General features: G+C 46.5%; 1 protein-coding gene across 2 annotated transcripts; it reads left to right on the top strand.

Moving 5' to 3' along the window:
- The first annotated feature begins 210 nt into the window (after window positions 1-210).
- Window positions 211-16018, top strand: LOC105101953 (L-threonine 3-dehydrogenase, mitochondrial). Of its 2 annotated transcripts, none has more exons than XM_010995224.3 (9): window positions 211-349; window positions 7781-7980; window positions 9564-9606; window positions 10236-10306; window positions 11456-11605; window positions 11700-11872; window positions 12631-12721; window positions 14646-14915; window positions 15512-16018. In XM_010995224.3, exons 2-9 carry the CDS (start codon window positions 7797-7799, stop codon window positions 15649-15651), a joined length of 1122 nt encoding a protein of 373 aa, XP_010993526.1. In that variant the 5' UTR covers window positions 211-349; window positions 7781-7796; the 3' UTR covers window positions 15652-16018. The 2 variants fall into 2 exon arrangements, with proteins under 2 accessions (XP_010993526.1, XP_064338568.1); XM_064482498.1 differs by lacking the exon at window positions 211-349 and adding an exon at window positions 5695-5768.
- The last annotated feature ends 2864 nt before the right edge of the window (window positions 16019-18882 follow it).

An 18882-nucleotide genomic window follows, 5' to 3' on the forward strand; every position in this document is an offset into this window, starting at 1 on the left:
GCGCGGGAAACTCGCACGCGCCCCTCGCCCTCCACGAGCTCTCCAAACGGTGGGCGGGAGGCGGCGCCGGCGTGCGCAGCGCGCGCGCCCAGGAGCCCTGCTTAGACCCGGCGAGGGTTACCAAGGCAACCGGCGCCCTCCCTCGCGGTGACCCGGCGCCGACGCAGGGGCGGCCCGGGCCGAAGAAGAGGATTGGTGCGCCGGGGGGCGGGTTTGGGCGCGGGGAGCATAAAGGCGCCGGACGCCGGGCGCGGACTCGGTTTTCTGCTCGCTGCGTTTAGCGTTTCGGCCACGTGCAGTTCCAGCTCCCGCGCCGCAGCGCAGCATCTCCCGGCGCCTGCGTTGAAAGGTCAGTGCGGAGGCGGCCGGACGGTCCCCCTGCAGCTGACCCCAGAGGCTGAGCCCCTTTGGAACAGAGGCCGACTTCGTGGGGTCTCCTGATCCCCCTGGCCCGATTGGTGTGACCGGGCGCGGCGCCGCAGACTGAGCTCCCGGGCGCGGGCGCGGGTCCCCAGCCGTCACCGCGGAGCCGGGGGGCCGGGGAAGGGCCAGGGCGCTGCTGGGGTCGGCAGGCGTGGCACCCGGCCCTTCTTACTTTTTGGAAGGGCACCGTTTGCCAGGAAATATGGGTGGGAGCGGCTCTTCTCATAAAACCGGTTTATCCAGTCATTTCCCGCAGAGGGGTGGCCCCACTCCCTTTCCAGAGCGAGCCGGCAGGCCGAGGCCGGAGACCCGCGTGCGTCTCAAGTCCCCGCGTCTTCTTGAGTTCCCTCTGCCGGGTAGGTGTGCATGAGAGGGCGTGGGGCGCCGCTCCGCAGAGCCAGACCTCCGTTTAAGACTCACCCTCTGTGGCTCACGCTTAGGGCTCCGGGAATTCTTCCCCCGGACCATTTCTGGCTTTCGGATTATCCCCGTATTAAGTGTGGACTTTATCAGCTTGTTGATGGAGTCTACACGGACTGAGCAGTTTGCTAACTGCTTTTATAAATTGCTTTTGTCAAATACTCTCAACGGTCCAATATGGTGGTCCTGTCATTGTCCCCTTTCTAAGGATGGGGAAACTTGAGGTTTCGCAAGGTAGTGTACATAGACTGCAGACGCACGGCGAGGGAGGCCGGTGTCTGGCCTTGAACCCCCTGGTCGGGTCTGTGCTGTCCTGGGGAGGAGGGGGAGCCCAGCTGGAAGGGAGGAGGGGCGGGGTGGGGAAGGTGCCCCTGCGGTACGACGGAGAGTTTCTTCCTTGTCCTGTCTTAGGTACCTGATGTTTTCTCTTGAGGGAGAAGAGTGGGGGTGGTGGAAGCAAGGTTTGAGACTCAAAGGACCTGGTTTCCACCCCCTTCTTTTGATAGTATCTGCCTGACCTTGGGCGGGTCAGTTCATCTTGCAAAATGGAGAAAAGATCCCAGTTTCACAGTTCCTGTGAGGGTCAGATAGGAGTTCAGGAAAACAGATGCTTCTCCAGCGCACAGTCGTTGAGGTGCCTGATTTTTCCTTGGATCATTACTCTGAAAAGGACACATTGTTGTTATGATTTAGTGGACTGGAGGATGTAAAGTGGAGACTGCCTTTCCAAATGTCTTACAAGGGTTACTGGTCCTTAAAGCAGAGGGAGAGAGCGGGGGAACCCAGGTGGGTATGGTCAGCACTGGGAGAGGGCACTGGGGCCAGGAAGTTGTCAGCTGGGCAACGGCTGACCTTTGGTGAAAGCAGTTTCACGGGGTTCAGAGCAAGACACCCCACTTGGAGGGGCAGGGAATGAGGGTTTGGGGCCGTGGGAACACTGGACACCCCTAAGACTGGAGGGAAAGGGAAAGACGAGTAATGGAGTAAGAGATTTCGGCAGGTTTATAAGCAGAGGGAAAAGAACCATTTAGGGGGTTCAGTGAGTGGGCTTGAGAGTTTGGAAGGGACTGGGGTTTGATGGGTTTCTGGAGCAGCATTCATCTCCACCCCGCGAATTTTCTAGGTCCTCAGCAATATATGTATGCAGCGACCAATTGTTAGGGCCGGGTTTTTTTTTTAAATTTTAAATTGTGGTTTCAATCACAATATAAAGTTTACCATCTTAACCATTTTTAAGTATACAGCTCAGTAGTATATTCAGTGTTGTGCAGCAGATCTCTAGAACTGTTTTATGCTGCAAAACTAAAACCACACCTGTTAATTAAACAGTAGAATCCCCTCCCCCTTTCCCCAGCCCTTGGCAACTATCTTTCTACTTACTGTTTTTATGATTTTTTTTTATTACTTAAAGAGCACTCCTATAAGTCGTCAATGGAATCATATTGTATTTGGCCTTTTGTGACTAGCTTATTTCACTCATCATAATGTCCACCAAGTTCTTCATCTTGTTGCCTGTGACACAGCGTCCTTTTTCAAGGCTGGATAATATACCATCGCATGTGTGTACCACATTTTCTTTATCCATTCATCTGTTGGGGGCCGGATACTTTTAGCGTCTTGCTTAATGTGCTGGAGACATTACTTAATACATCCTTATTTACTGTCTCCCTGCTGAGAATGATTAGAACTAGAAATTTGGGGAAATCACAAGATAGAACGTTGAGGGAAACTGATGGTGCACCCTTAGGAAAAAGGCCTATTTTGTTGGTCTTCAATATTTCAAATTGGCATTTCTTTTAATATTCCTGAAATAGAATTACCTGTTTTGAGAGCAATCACAATCACAGTTTTTTCTTCCCCTAAGAAACTGAAGTAATTTTTTCTGACACCGGGGGCATTCTGTTTATTGTGGTGTAGACAAAGCCCTGATATTTCTTAGTTTCTCCTTTCTGTCCACCTGCTCGACACAGTGTTTGAGCTCTGACGTGCGCCTGGCACTTCTTGGAAGTGCTCGGCAGAGTTCAGCTCCACAGGGAAGGTGGCTGTGTTGTTCTGGCACCTGAAACCAACACGCTCAGAACTAAGCTTCTTTGTCTCTTCCCTCACTTGCTTCTCCAGGTAGCCCAGGTTTGCAACAGTGCACCTTAGAGAACTCGGTGTCCTCTATTCCATCACCAGCTGCCCCACGTCCAAACAAGCCCCAAAGCCAGTTGAGCTGAGTCTGTATCTCCACCATCCCCTCCCCACCACCCCCTTCATGATGTCACTGCTTTCTCAGAACTAATGCAGAAGAGGTAAACGGACTATTTAAAATGGAAATCTGACCTTTCATCTTTGATGGTTTCCCTCTGTCAGTTTAGTAACTCGCTTGGCAAAGCAAGTTTTACTTTAGAACACCTGTTCTCAAAGTGTGATCTGGGGAACCCTGGGGTTCCCTGAGACCTTTGTAGGGTCCATGAGGTGAAAACTATTATAAAAATAATACTATTATTTGCCTTGTTTCGTTTTTTTCTCTCACAGGTGTATGATGGGGTTTTCCAGAGGCTGTATAACTGGTAATGAGCTTTTCCTCGGATGGCTAATGAGATGTGTGGTAGTGCTTCTGTGTTTCTAGAATCTTCTGAGGATAGTAGGCTTAGCGTATAGATATGTGCATTTTCAGAGATGAACTCTGTCTCTTCTTCAGCACTTGTGTGCATTGTTAGTAGCTGCCTTCAGTTACACCTGCTGTCATCTCTGGGGCCTCATTTGCTTTTAATAAGTCATACTTTGAAATGCCTAAGTTGAGCCTTGTGACTAGATGGAAAAATAACAAAAAGTAAATATACTTTGTAGTCTTGATGTGAAAACTTCTGAATTTTTAAATGGTACAAAAATTCTTTTGAACTTAATATTTTATTCTTAAGTAAAAGGGTATTTATATGTTTTTATATTTAAGGATAGATCATTGGCTTAAAAGGGGGGATATTAGAGAACTTGATTTTTTTTTTCAACTCAAAGCTATACCATCTATGTCTCTAAATACTGGGAAAAAAAAAAAATGAAATGACATAACAGTTCTCTGACTCATGGAAAGAGGAATTTACTCCAGATAAATGTGCAAAACTAATCCATGAGAATGTGAAAGTCTTCCTCAGCTTTACAGAAGTTAGAAATTTACCTTCTATGTCTCATGCCACCGAACTTTTAAAAATAATATTTTGGTGGCAATAGCATTATTCTGAGACCAACCATTCCGTCATGTAAAGAAAAAGGAGATGAATGAATTAAATGTAGATATGATGAGCTCTTTAAAAGCCCAAAATTATTTGTTACAACTTTCCAAACTAGAAAAGAAAAGCCTATTGAAGTGTCTTCAAGGATAGGTTATCAAATTGCAGTGCCTGGAGAAACACACAATAAAGCCTTGCTTGGATGAAAAAGCATTGAAAGGAATCAGAGCACTGCCACCTCTAATAATACAGGGATTTGTCAAATTAAAGATTTAGCTGCAAACGTGAAGACTGACTAGAGGTGTATTTTCACCTTACAAACGGAGGAGTTTGTAGCTATGGTAGGACTTGCTGTTTTTGTCTTCATCTGGTGTCGGTGCCAACCAGTCACCAAAGAATATCTTTTTAGTGGCTGGCGACAAACAGTGTCAAAGTAGTCAGTATAGAATAAGGTTTTTTTTTGGTTTTTTTTTGGATGTCATGGTTTATTCTGGAGCAACTGTGTTGAATTTGCACTGACGGTGCACAGGTTACACCGACTGCACAAGTCAAGTGGTGGTACCAGGCTGGACAGCCATGGGGTTCTTCACTGCCGTGTGCTTTCAATATAAAACAAAAATTTGAAAGCTTAAGAATGCCCTTTTTGAAACAGTAAAAGTGATTAGCTTTACTAAATCTTGACCCTTGAGACATATCTTTTTAGTGTGTCATGTGAGAATGGATGATTGAAATATGATGGTTGTCTTGAGATAAAGCATTGAACTGTGAGCTAAACTAGCCACTTTTTTCTTTTCATGAAGAGCCATTTTTGCTTGAAAGAATGACTGACAAACCGTGGTTATTCATACCTGGATAATCGGCATACATTTTCTAAAAAATGAACCAAATGAGCCTGTCAAGGAAACAACAAATGGCATTTGTTGCAAATTAACTGATACCCACTACTGTGAACTTGACAGCTTCTCAATACTTAGGGATTTTCTGATGAGATCAGTGATATCAACCAGGAAGACTTTGAGATCGTGTGGTAAAGTGTGTTAACATTTGGAAGCTCTGCATGACTCCCTGAGACAATATTTCCCAAAAGACCAATGCGTGAAATTACAGAATCATGCAGAAGTAAAAGACCTATTCAAAGTGTTAGATGGACCAGTGGATTTTAAGTTAACAGGTACAAAAGGTTCACTGATCATGGCTTCAGCTTCCATCTTGCAACTAACCTTTAAGAAACTACCATGTGTTTAGTTTGGGGATAGCCAAGATGAGTATCCAGAATTATCTGAAGAGGCTTTTAAAATACTTTTTCCTTTCCCCACTGCTTTGCTATGTAAGTCTGAATTTTCCTCATTTACTTCAATCAAAGCACCAGACAGACTGAATGTAGAAGCAGATGTGGGAATCAGCCGTCTTCTTTTAAGGAAGACTGACATACAAATGTAAAATGGTGGCACTCTTAGTAAATTTTTGTTTGTTTTGGAAAGTATAGTTATTTTCATAAAAATATGTTTGCTAACATGTTTGTTGATTTTAAATGAATTCATGCATTAAACATTTCTCAGTTTTGCTTTCTGTTACAGCAAATATTGTTAGATAGAACCCACGTAAACAAAAGCTCTCTGTCCTTAATTTTTCAGGGTGTAAAGGAGCCCTGAGACCAGAAAAGTTTGAGAACTGCTGCCTTAAAATTATTAACTTGAACTTGGCAGTGGCAAGGTAATAATGTTGACTTGTAATAGATACATGCTGTGTATGGTTGGGGGGTTTTTTGGTTTTGTTTTTACTGTCCATGCACTGTTAATCAAAGCAGTCCCATAATATGGACAACAGTGCCGCTTGGCGTTTAAGAACTGGGCTCCCCGAGAAGGATGGTGATTGCCATGGTTAAATGCTGTAATACAGGAAGGCACTCAGGCCTGTGGCATGTAGGGAGCATCCAATGTGGTCTAGTGATAGTAGTGGAATGAGAACCAGCTCAATCATGAATTGTCCTCATTAAACTAAAATACCTCATAGTCAACCAAGAATGTGAGCCTCCTTCGTGCTTTCCCCTTTTGGGGAAAGAAAAGATAAATAGAGTTGTACCTATTTTGTATCTTCAGGGTTTGCCTTTTCCCTGACTCCAGCCTCTTCAAACTTTAAAGGGAAAACAAACTTCACCTGTGGCCATCATTTCTTTGCTTTTGGGAAGTGGGAACTGTCTCTGAGTTTTAGACGTTCTGGTAAATCTAGCTGCTTCATGGCTTCCTCACCATCCCCTTGAACTTGCTGAAATAAGTGGGTCTAAGAATCAGAATTCTTACCTGGTCTCAGATGTCGACGGCGGCCGCACGGATGATTTAAACAGATGTTTGAAGAAAAGAGCGGGCCTCTCCTGTAACGTGGACCACCCTGGACACCTCCCTTCCAATCCTGAGATGCGCCAGCAGCAGGTTGTCCTCTGCTTATTTGGAAAAGTTAACCAGATGAAGGGCCCCAGGAGCTCGGCAGGGCTGCGTCTGATGGTGGGGACCCTCATGGACCAAGCCACTGACCCGACAGAAGCCACACCTTATTTCAGTGTCCAGAAGAACAGGACTGCCGAGGCTCAGGAAAGGGTGTGAAGGCACATGGTTTCAGAAGATTGTCTTTTCCTTTTGTTTTCTATAATTGGGACCCCAGGGATTGCAGGAAAGGTCCTGCTGCCTCTGGCTCTTTAACTTAGAATTCTGCTACCTACTCGAGGCCCTGGGTTGAGTGTGACACCAGGCTCAGTTCAGATCTTAAAGGGGAACTGCCTTTAGTGGTGGTTTACCTTTTTCTCCTCATGGTGCAGCATGTAAGATGGTTGAGATCTGGCCGTTTCTTGGCAAGGGGGTTGGGCACCAGCGTGGACTCTCGTGGCTCCTGTACCAGTCCTGTTAGAAATCTTACAGCTGACGGAGGTGGAGGTCACGGGGCTGCGTGCAGAGGGCAGAGGCCCGATGTTCCAGGGCTGGGCAGGAAGGTCGCTGTTAAAACCAGTGGAGCAACCCCTGTAGCTCTGAGTTACTCTTGTGACATGCTTGCCCGGGTAAAGCGGACAGGGAAGAGGAGCTGGACTGAAATAAAATACCCATGATCTGGGAAGAGAGGAGAAAATGGCTTTTCTAACTGAATCTTTCTAAAGAGATGGCAGTGAAAAGGGAATTAGTTACCTCTTAATAAACATTGCTGGGGGCCTTTTTATGTTGTCCATTTTCTTTTCTCGTTTGGCTCATCCTGAAGATAACATCTGAGTTAGCGCAAGATTTACAGGACTCTGTGCTACTGAATCTGGGACCCATTTGCGCCTCGGTGGTGCGTGGACAGATGATAACAGTTGCAGAGATTTGAGGCCTTCGCTAGGATCCGTGACTTTGTGTCTCTGGGGTGGACCGCTCTGTACACAGTAACGTCCTCTGTGGCTTTGGATCCCAGTTGATGTCAGCACTGCACGGCTCCAGTTCTAAATCTGGCCGGCCTTTGTTTGTCTGCACTTTGCACGAGCAACGTTTATCCCCTTGTCACAGGGCTGGGCTTACAGATGGCTCTTGACCGGCTCCCTGTTGGCGCACTCAGCGGTCTCTTTAGTTTAGTTCGTGAATCCAGAACGTGGTTTTGCTCACGAGCTGGCGATCCTAGTGTTAGTTTTGGTTAACGAGTTTGTGTTTCGAGGGGTCGGGAGAGTGAGCAGTTCTATACTGAACTCTCCTCCTCTTGCATTCCAGGGTGTCTGCTGCGAGCATGCCGGTGGTCAGGATGCTGCGGGAGGTTGCCGGCCGGATGCTGCAGGGCCCGGCCTGTGGCTGCCGGACGCCCGCCCTGCCCTGCCGGTTTCTGGGCACCTCCCCTCGGCAGATTCCAGCGGATGCCAACTTCCACTCCACCTCGTTCTCTGAAGCAGACCCGCCACGTGTCTTAATTACAGGTTGGGTTTTTCTTTTTTCCACATTTGTGACTTCGTTCTTTTCTCTTCTGTGTGTCTGTGCATTTGTTTTTGGAACATCTAGCATGCCACCGGGTAACACTTACTAATCAGAGATTCTTTTCACTGTTGGCTTCTTCTGGAATGTTGCAAGTCCCTAGTTCTTATTTTGACACTATTTCCAAGGCTTGGTTTCCCAGCCAAAATCTTTTATTGTCTGAAGGGAGGACCTAGGAACCTGGGGGCCGAAAAGCTGCAGTGAGACTTGGTTCCCCTTTCCTGCCAGGAATGGCCTAGGAGCCAAGGGTCACGGGCAGAATGTGGACTCTGGAGACTCTGGGATCGGGTGCGTCTTTCCTCGGCCAAGTTCCTCGGCCCAGGTGGTCCCCGTACGGCTGTGTGCTGGAGACGGAGGAGATAGCCAGGGTCTGTCCGAGGAGCTCCTCACTGGCACCTTGTGTTGCCTGCATCCCGTTGTGGCCAGACTTGCTCCCTACCCTCCTCACCCTGTGTCCACCCAACACCTGTTTCTGTCCCCTCCCCGCTCACCGCGAACTTGACTGTCCGTCCACAGGTCCTTCTAGCCCACCCAAGCCCGCCTCTGATTTTGATTGACATGTTTTATTGTCCTCTCTTTGCCAGATTTCTGTCCCTTGGCTTCACATCATTGTGCTTCTTCCATTCCTCTGTGTGTGTGTGTGTGTCTGTCTATCTGTCTGTCTTCCACTGCCGCCGCCACCTCCTCTCCTGCTGTAAATGGGCTGGAAGGGAGGTCGATTCCCTCTGCACTCCCCCCACCCACCACTCGTCCAGCTTCTTGTCTGTGTTGTTTGATTCCCTCCTCCCTCCACCAACAGCATCTTCCAGGGCCCAGGGTTACTGTCACTGGGCTGGTTGTAGTCCCTTGTTAACACATGCTGACAGGAAATCCTGCTTTCTGTATCTTCCTGCTTCGTTAATTTCTCCCAAGTGAAGTTTACACTTGTATCCCCCTGTCTGTGCTCCCAGACCCCCAGTGCTCCCATTTCCACCAAGGGCATTTGTAAGTCTCCAAATCAGGATGCTCTAATACTCATTTTTAATGTTCTCAGCAGTTCCTTGTCCATTCAGTTATTTGCCCTTTTTTAGGTGACGTTTGTCCCCTCGCTTCCCCCTTCCTGTTCCACTGTGGGTCTGATGGAGGAGGGCGCTCTGGATAATCCACCAGAGGCTGATCTCATACTGGCATATCTGGCTTTGAGTGTTCTGCTTCCCAGCCCATCAAATAATGAAGACAAGGCTGGTCGTGGACTCCTGGCCCGGGGAGCCAGGAAGTGGTCCTGCTCTCTCGTGACTGTTCCCTTCCTGCCCCCCGGGCTTCCCCTCAGCCACTCCGCTCTCGGAGGCGCTTTGTCTCTGAAACTGACCTGGCCTGTGCTGATCTCTGTCCCGGCTCGGAGAAGCTCTCTGAGGTCTGTCAGGCCAACCTGGGGCTCTACCTAACTTGCTAAGGCTGCCAGGAGAATCTCACTCTGTTGTTTCATTCTGGGAATAATTGAATTGGTTAGATTTGCATTAAAGATTTGTTGTTTTACTTCTTCTTCCAGGGGGTCTTGGCCAGCTTGGAGTGGGGCTTGCTAGCTTTTTGAGGTAAGAGCCCTGAGTTGAAATGGAAAATCTGAGGTTTTCGGTGTGTGAAGCTTGTCTGTGGCTCCACTGGACCACTGAATCTTTCTCTCTCCTCTTGCTCCTGACCATTTTACGATAGCGTTATCTATGGGCCCGTTTAGAATGCATTTCATTGAGCCTGTTAGTATCAGAGACATTGTTTCAGGTCCTTGACTCAGCGTCCCTCACTCTGGTCCTCTGCCTTTTCTAAGCTCAGCAGAATAGGACACCCACCTCTAAATGAGTCACTTGAGTTTCAGGTGTTTGGGGGCAGAGGGAAGTGCACGTAGAGACTGAGAAGGAACAGTGTGCGATTTGGAGGGAGTGGGAGGGAAGGATAAGAGGAGAGAAGAATGAGGGGGAGAGACTCAGGGGCACCAGGAAGAAATGGGTGACGGATACAGGGATGCTGCCGAGGTGGGGCAGAAGCAGGAGATGCAGCCGCCAGCGTGGCTGGAACTGACAGGGTGGGAGTTGAGGATGAAGAGGGAGGAAGGGCGTGAAAAGGAGGCACTTGGAGGCCGACGGGCACTACAGTTCCTGTTGGAAAGACTGTTTTCATAGGACCTGTTATATCCTCGATCAAACGCGCGTGTTTGATTTCCCTGTAGGAAGCGATTTGGGAAGGACAACGTGATTCTGTCCGACATTCGGAAGCCGCCCGAGCACGTCTTCCTTAGCGGTAAGAGGATTGCAGTCGGAGGGGCAGCTCCGGAGTCAGTGTCACAGCTGCTCCCCAGGCCTGTGAATTAAAGGAGGAGGCACATTTGTGTCACTTCTAAGTGTCTCATGTTTTCGTCCCCATTAGTTCTGTAGCATGTCTAGGGGATAGCTGCTGCTCGTTCAGGTGAGGCAGGGACAGGCGAGGTCTTTGGAACCTGAAGTAAAGTTTTGGGATAATATCTTGGGATATTCTTTGGAGCTGTATCTTTGGAATAAAAACGTTGAGTCCTGTTTTTTGGAGTTTTTAGTTAACTTAGCTCAGAGAGAAAGTGAAAATCAGGTTTTGTAATGAGGAAAAGGAACTTTAAATTTTGGAAGGTAGCTATGCTCACCACTATACCACCAACACAAGGAACTTTCAGTTTTGGAGAAATTAATCCTCATTTTTCAGCACGGATTTGCTCTTAAACTACTGGGCGCCCACACAAGCCTCATACTCCTCTAGCCAAGTCTTCTACCACCTCAGAAACATTTTTTTTTATCACATTTCCTGGTCCTTCCTGGTTCCGCAACAGCCTTTTGCTGCTGACCGTGGGGAAGAGCGCTAATTTGCTGAAAGTGGAGGCGTTGGCATTGCCCAAAATCAGCTCTACCTCTAGCCTGACCGGGGGTGGCGAACTCACGATGCGTGGTTCCTCTGTACTGCGGTGTGTGTGGCTTGTTTTGTAAAACCCTTTCCTCTGTTCCTTTAAAACATGCAGCCTGTAAGCAGAGGGAAACCGCCATGTGCCTGTAGGTTTGGCGTGAACAGCTGCCTGGTTGTCTGCCAGTTCTTACTTTTATTCTTTTTAATCCTGGCCGGTTACTTAACCGCTCTGTGCCTCAGTTTCCTCATCAGCAAAATATCTGCCTCAGGGACTGTGAGAGAGTTAAATACATGGAAAGCCCTTAGCACAGAGCCTGGCAGGTGTAAGGACTATTAGCTGTTGTTAGCCGGAGGCAATTGGGGTTTGTTTTTTCTTCCTTAAGAAAAATGCTGGATGTTATCCGTGTTGTTCAGTTACCAACTTGGTGCTAATAGAATTTGAAGTCAGAGCAGGAGGGGACAAGATACACTTAGCTTTTCAAGCCCCCGACTCTCTCCCTTTCCTGATCTCACTGCTTGTAGGCCCGTTTATTTATTCCGACATCCTGGATTACAAGAACCTTCGGGAGACCGTGGTGAACAACCGCGTCACTTGGCTGTTTCACTACAGTGCTCTGCTCAGCGCAGTGGGGGAAGCAAACGTGTCCCTGGCAAGAGCCGTGAACATCACTGGTGGGTCTCTGGGTCTTGCCCCAGCGGTCTCTTTGCCGAACTCCCCAGCACTTTGGGAGGAGGCTTCCCGGGTTACGACGTCTGCTCGTTGCAGGGCTGCACAATGTTCTGGATGTTGCGGCGGAACACGGCCTGCGGTTGTTTGTGCCAAGCACCATTGGGGCTTTCGGACCGACTTCTCCGCGGAACCCAGCCCCCGATCTCTGTATTCAGAGACCCAGGACTATCTACGGGGTGTCCAAGGTCCACGCGGAGCTCATGGGGGAGGTAAGCATCGCTTGGCGAGAGGGCCCAGGGTTGCCTTTTCTTACCTCGAACACCTGCTGACTCATCCTCGGTGGGGGGGGGCTGTCTCCCTCCCCCAGCCCTGGCCCCGGAAATGCTCATGAACTGATTGTGTTTGCCAAGTGGCGGGTCCCGGCTCCGGCGGGTCCTAGCCCTGTGATGACACTCAGCGTTTCCTGCACGGCTCTCAAACGGCACCTCCTCTTTTACTCGCTTCCTGTCTCATTTGTACCGCACTGATCTTTCAGGCTCCCAGTGCTGGTAGTCTTTGCATTACGGAAACTTCAGGACATCTTTTGGGTCTTATTTTTTTACATTCTCTGTCTTTATAGCTCTATAGCGCATTTTAGCTGGTGTCTGAGCCTTCAGCTGACAAATCACAAGTCGCCGTCCTGCCCTGTCCTCCTCCCACGGCCGCAGTGCAGGACAGGCTCGTGGACATTTGTTCAGGATAGTGAGCAGGGGGTACCTTGCAGAGAAAGGTGGGAAATCCCTGCTTACTGTAGGCTGATTTATTCTCTGCTCTGTTGTCTAGTGATGCTATCACGAGAATGATGATTCTTTGAAGAGAAAAACTTCAGAGTTATTAAAAGAAAGTGACTCAGTTCGAGAGTCTTCATTTTTTTAAGGAGTATTTTAATGTGAATGTTTGGGATGATACTTCAGAAAAAGACATTTATTTGCATTGCTCTACCTGATTTAAAAGATTCTTTTGAAAGTGAGTTTTCCCTTTCTCGTAGTATTATTACTACCGGTATGGGTTAGATTTCCGCTGCCTGAGATACCCTGGGATCATTTCTGCTGACTCTCAGCCTGGAGGAGGAACAACTGGTAAGTGTTTTCGATTTCTTTTCTGATGTAAGGTAAGTTTGCTAATTGCCAGGCAGAGTGGGGACAGACCATGTGCTGATAGGAGTTGAGCATCCTTGTTCCTTGCTGGGGGGGTAGTGCATCTGAGAAGCTCATTGTACCCTTTTGACTTAGATGTACGTGTTCAGGGCAGCTCTTGCTGGTGTTGTAAATTCAGTGAGATTGGCCGCCCGCCCACAGTGCTGGAATCAAACAGACCGTTTTTGAGAACAAGCTTGTTACCCACACTGTGGGAAGACACCGAAAGAGAAATAGCCTCTTTCTTTGAATACACCTTAGCTTCTTAATACAGAGATCTATTAAAATAGCCACTCTGCATTGCGTATTAAGAGAGAACAAAGCCTTGCTCCTGTGGTGGTGGTTATTATTTATCCAAATCGCCTTAGTTTTTATTTTAGAAAAGCTTGTCCAAAAATGAGTGTGGCTTAGTGCCCATCTCTAGTACAGCCAGTTACTTTGCTGTATTATTCACTGGTGACTGAAGCGCCAGGCATGGTAACTTCATTTTTTATTTTTGAGGTATAGTTGATTTATAGCGTTTATAACTTTCAGGTGTACAGCACGGTGATTCACAATTTTTAAAGATTATACTCTTTCTATAGTTCCTATAATATATTGGCTATATTCCTTATGCTGAACAATGTATCTTTATAATTTATTAATTTTATACATACTAGTTTGTACCTCTTAGTCCCCTCCCCCTACCTTGCCCCTCCCTCTTCCCTCTCCTGGCTAGTAACCACTAGTTTGTTTTCTATATCTGAGTCTTTTTATATTCACTAGTTTGCTCTGTTTTTTAGATTTCACATAAATCTAACATACAGTATTTGTCTATCTCTGTCTGACTTGTTTCACTTGGAATAATACCCTCCAAGTTCATCCATGTTGTTGCAAATGGCAAGATTTCATTCTTTTTTATGGCTGAGTAATATTCCATTGTGTGCGTGCGCCACAGCTTCTTTACCCAGTCATCTGCTGATGGACACTAAGCTGGCTTCCATGTCTTGGCTGTTGTAAATGATGCTGCTGTGAACAGTGGGGTGCATGCACCTTTTCGCAGTCGTGTTTTGTTTTCTTCGGATGTATCCCTGGGAATGGAATTGCTGGGTTGTGTGGTAGTTTTGTTTTAGTTTTTTTCGGGAACCTCCATACTGTTTTCCACATCTTTGTTGCTCTTACTGTTTTGGATTCAAGCATGTGTTGTATTCAGTAACTCTCACGTCAGAGACCCTTCCCATGTGAGGGATTCTGAGATACCGTCAAAGATAATTGACAAAACTGGAGAGATTTTAAGAGCCTTTGGTTTTGGTTACTTTAAAAAAGTTTTCGCCTTAACATGGTGCTTCTCCAAGTGTGCACTGGGGCCCCCTGGGGATCCTTGAGGGGTCCAGAAGGTTAAAGCTATTTTCATATCAATACTGAGATGTTGTTTGCCTCTCTCACTCTCCGTGGAGAGTTTTTCCAAGGCTACGTGATACATGTAGCGCAGTGGACTGAACACAGAAGCAGGTAGACCAGCTGTCTCCCAGTAAGCTGGACAGTAAAGAGATTTTCAGAATGTAAAACACGTCATTCTTTGCAATAAATTTTCTCTGTTTGGAAAATATGTTCTTTTTCACATGAGATATCCTACATATGAATGTGTGAAGAGTTTATTATTGTCAAAATGTAGAAATATTTTTAAAAATTCTCAGTTAATTTCTGGGATAGTTGATACTGCTGTAACTCACATTAACGGCCTCTTTCGGGGGGGGGGTGGTCCTCAGCGTTTTTTAAGTGCATAGAGAGGTTCTGAGAGTAGGACAGTTAAGAACCACTGCCTTAATCCAAGAGGCTCGCTCGTGCTTTTGTTGCGAGAAGACCCACAGACGAGGTTCTCTTTCAGACTATGCGGTGCAGATTTTCCACAGCGCTGTCAAGAACGGCAGGTTTGAGTGCAACCTGGAACCCGGCACGCGGCTCCCGATGATGTACATTGATGACTGTCTCCGGGCCACCCTGGAGGTCATGGAGGCCCCGGCCGAGTCCCTCTCCATGCGGACCTACAACATCAATGCCATGAGCTTCACCCCCGCGGAGCTGGCCCAGGAGGTCCTCAAGCACATCCCGGAATTCCAGATCACGTACAACGTGGACTCTGTCCGCCAGGCCATAGGTTGGTAGCTCTCTGTGAACCCCCGTCCAAACCAAAACTAGGCTTCAGTCCTCCCTGCGAGGTCCCCGAGGACATAAACCATGGAGGCGCAGGGGAGCCCAGCGCCTCCCCAGGGGGCCCGACACCTTCTGGAGGAGGAAGTGCTGGGACCAGAGCCGGCAGGTGCTGTGGTTTTGGGAAATGCTCTCTAAAGTGGGTGGACTAGAACCACCCCAGATCCACAGCTTGTCTGCACTTCGCCGTGTGACAGTTTAAACATAAAACGAGCAGATGCAGTGTGAGAGTAGCCCTGGGTTCTCAAGTGCTGCGACTGCTACTCTGAGTGCCTTTTGAGCCCAGTAGCCCCACGTCACAAGTGTGCGTGAGGCTTTACTAGTAGGTGACCGCTCCCCGCACCTGGCGGTAGCCAGCTTCCGCCGGCCTCTAGGCTGAGGAGGTGACGGCTGATGCGCGTGATAGCCGCTCTTCTGCTCAAGGGGGGATTTCAAAGAGGAAATTTCTTTTGTGGATGACAGACCTTGATTTTAAATGTTCTAGACCTTTCTGCAGATCTAGAGCCCACATAACATCAGGTCCTCTCCCATGTCTTGTCCTAGCGGATAGTTGGCCGATGAACTTTGATGACAGCAACGCTCGGAAGGACTGGGGGTGGAAACACGATTTTGACCTCCCGGAGCTGGTGACGACCATGTTGAATTTCCATGGTTCCGAGAGCAGAATTGCACAAGCCAACTGAAGGGGCCGGAGGAAAAGCTCGTGAGTCCCGGGGCGGCAGGGGGTAAACCAGAACAACCCCAAGTCTCCAGACCCCAAGGAATCCAGACAATCTGGAATTGAAGGACTAATGGGACTAAATTTTTGCAGCTCATATTGAACTACCAGGTGGAAGACTGTGTTGGCTTTAGCGTTTTCTCAGTGCTGGAGGTTTGGTGGTAGGACTTCTGAATCTTTGCTGTTTGCCTAAACTTGTCCAAACACACACACCACAGAATGAAGGCTTAAGTCATAATAGTTTCCATTTCCGTAATTAAGATGAAGCCACCATTTCTGGGAAGGTGGAAGTATGTGACGTTTGTATTAAATTAAAGTTACTTTAAATATCACTCCTAAGACTCCATTATTCTCTTGACTAAGACCAAAGATTAAGATTACATTTTAAAGATTACCAAAAATGATCTCCTGATGTGAAAGAATCCTTCACTATCCCATCAGAACAAAAAAGATATCTGATGTATTAATCCCAAGTTCACAATGTTCAAGAGATTTTAACCCTGTCATAAATGATCACTTCTGATTTTTCTACAAGAAGATATATTTGTAGGAAATTAAGGACATCAGAGATGATCTAACTAGTAAGGGGGAGCATCTCTTATTTTGATTGCCTTCCTGTTGGTGAGCTGAGGGGTGGTGACCAGGACTACGATCCCCACCTGCAGTGTCGGTCTTCGGTCTCCCGAGGACTTGTTTCTGGGCTCCCCTCTTCAGGTGGACTCGATCAGTGGGATGGGAATCTCGAAGGACCACCATTACTCTCTTCCAGCTGCAACCCCCTAGTTTAGACCAGATCCAAACACGATTCTCTAAAGAGAACTCCTTGCTGCAGCCCGTTTGCAAACGTAGATGCACCTTCAGAAAAGCTCCTCTAACCCTGTGAGGCAATTACTATACAAATATATACAGATGTATTTTATCTCAACTTTACTGAGATACATTTCACATACCGTAAAATTCACTCATTTGAAGTTTACAATTCGGTGATTTTTCAGTACGTTCACAGAGTGCAGTCATCACTGGGGTCTACTTTGAGGCCATTTCAGCATCCCACAAAGACACCCTCCCCAGCCTAGGCAACCACTAATTGACTTCCTGTGTCTGTGGATTTCCCTGCTCTGGACACTTCACGTCGGTGGAATCACACAGCATGTGTCCTTCGTGTCTGGCTTCTTTCGCCTGGCGTAGTGTGTTCAGGGTCCATCCATGCTGTAGCGTGTGTCAGGACTTCATTTTATCGCTAACTGGTATTTCATTGTGTGAATGTAACATGTTCTGTTTGTCCATTCATCATTTGAGGGATGTTTAGGTGGTTTGCACTTTTTAGTTAATTAGGAATAAATGCCGTTATGAATATCTGTAGATAATTGCGTTTTGGAGCTCATTTATTTCTATTTGTTCAGTTTGAAAAAACGACTCTTAAGCCCTCTTAATTATTCTCAGTTATCCTAACGGAACAGAAATGAATTCCTTCCATGAGAAGGGAAGAAGCAACTGACTTGAGTGGCCCTTTGTCCCGTAGACCCTCGTCGTCTTGCACATCCACCAGGTTCCTTGGATGACCTTGTAATTACGGCCTGTTGGAGGGATTTGTCCTGGAATGGTTTCCTTTAATCTTCCTAAATCTATAAATACACCTCTGGGAGAAATTCAAAGCATGAAAAAACAATGACTGCTTCAAGCTGTAAGGGTGATTCTTACTCAGCTTTGCACTTGAAGACTAAAATTAGAGTTGCCTAGAGTTCTGTCTGAACACTCGATGTCTGGTGTACATCTTGGGATCCCAGGAGATGACTCAATGTTTTACTGTAAAAAGCTTTCCTTTCTGTTGGGAGAAAGAAATTTTTTTTATGGTTGATTTGGAAATGATCAGAAAAGCTACTTGCGAAGGGGAAAGTGTGGGTTTCACCACAAAAATAGTTTTTTGATTTTAAGAGAATACAAAGGGTGCCTTGGCCCTGGTGTTTTTCATCTTGAAGATTTCCATAGGCTTCCAACGGGGTGACCAGACCTGTTGGTGTGTTTCCTGGGTGACGTGGCCACCATGTGTCTCCACGAACGTCTCAGCCCGTACATTGTTCAAAATCGGGAAACAGGCTCCGGGCAGTGAGTGCTGGGGTGCTGTTCAGGACACTTACTGTAGAAGGGCGTGGTGGGTGCTGATAGCAGTTGCTAACTCGCATAGGCCAGATCGCCAGTTTATTCCTGCATTTTATGGTAAGGGCGTGAGCGTTTTTAAAAGACACGAACATTTTTTTTTCCTTTAAAAATATTCCTATTGAGAAGTCAAATCATTAAAAGATAATGTAATGGAAAAAAGTTTTCTTCTCCTTTAAACCCAACCAATAACTGATGTTAACAGTATAGTGTGTGCCTGCACTCCCCCGTGCTCACACAGCATAGTAGTAGATGACAAACCGTTTTTTTTTTTAAACCATAAAAGTAGTGCTAAGACAACATTGCTGAAAGTTTTGGAAAGGAGTCAAGTGCAATTTTTTTTTTCAGTTGAAGTATAGTCAGTTTACAATGTGTCAATTTCTGGTGAACAGCATAATAGTTCCGTCATATGTATATGCATATATTTGTTTTCATATTTTTTCAGCATAAGTTACTACAAGATATTGAATAAAGTTTTCCCCGTGCTATCCAGTATAAACTTGTTGTTTATCTGTTTTATATATATAGTAGTTAGTATCTGCAAATTTCGAGCTTATCCCTTCCCATCCCTTCCCCTCCCCTCCCTGTAACTATGTTTATTCTCTGTGTCTGTGAGTCTGTGCTTTGTAAAAATTTTTGCCACCTAACATACTAGCTATTTTTTTTAAACATTCCCATCTGGTTGTCTTATGTGTGTTATAAGTAACATAAATGCAGTTTTAATATTTTTTTAAAAACAGCTGAATACTAATCCATTGAGTGGAATGTCCTAATTATGCAATCATCCCACTATTCAGTTGCTTTACTTAGAATCCCACAAGTATGATGGCTAGGTCAAAAAGTATGAACACTTTTATTTGCCTCTTAATTTTACATAGTCAGATGCCTACTGAGAATGAATGAATTAATTTCTGATGAAATTCTGCTCCATCATCTACACGCTTTCTCTTGGTACATATTGATTTGCCAAGATCTGGTTTACATTTAAAAGTTATACTTTTTAAAAAAAAAAAGGTTTTGGGACTGTAAACTTTATTCT

Source organism: Camelus dromedarius, chromosome 36 (assembly GCF_036321535.1).
Source record: "Camelus dromedarius isolate mCamDro1 chromosome 36, mCamDro1.pat, whole genome shotgun sequence".
In the NCBI taxonomy this organism is placed as follows: domain Eukaryota; kingdom Metazoa; phylum Chordata; class Mammalia; order Artiodactyla; family Camelidae; genus Camelus; species Camelus dromedarius.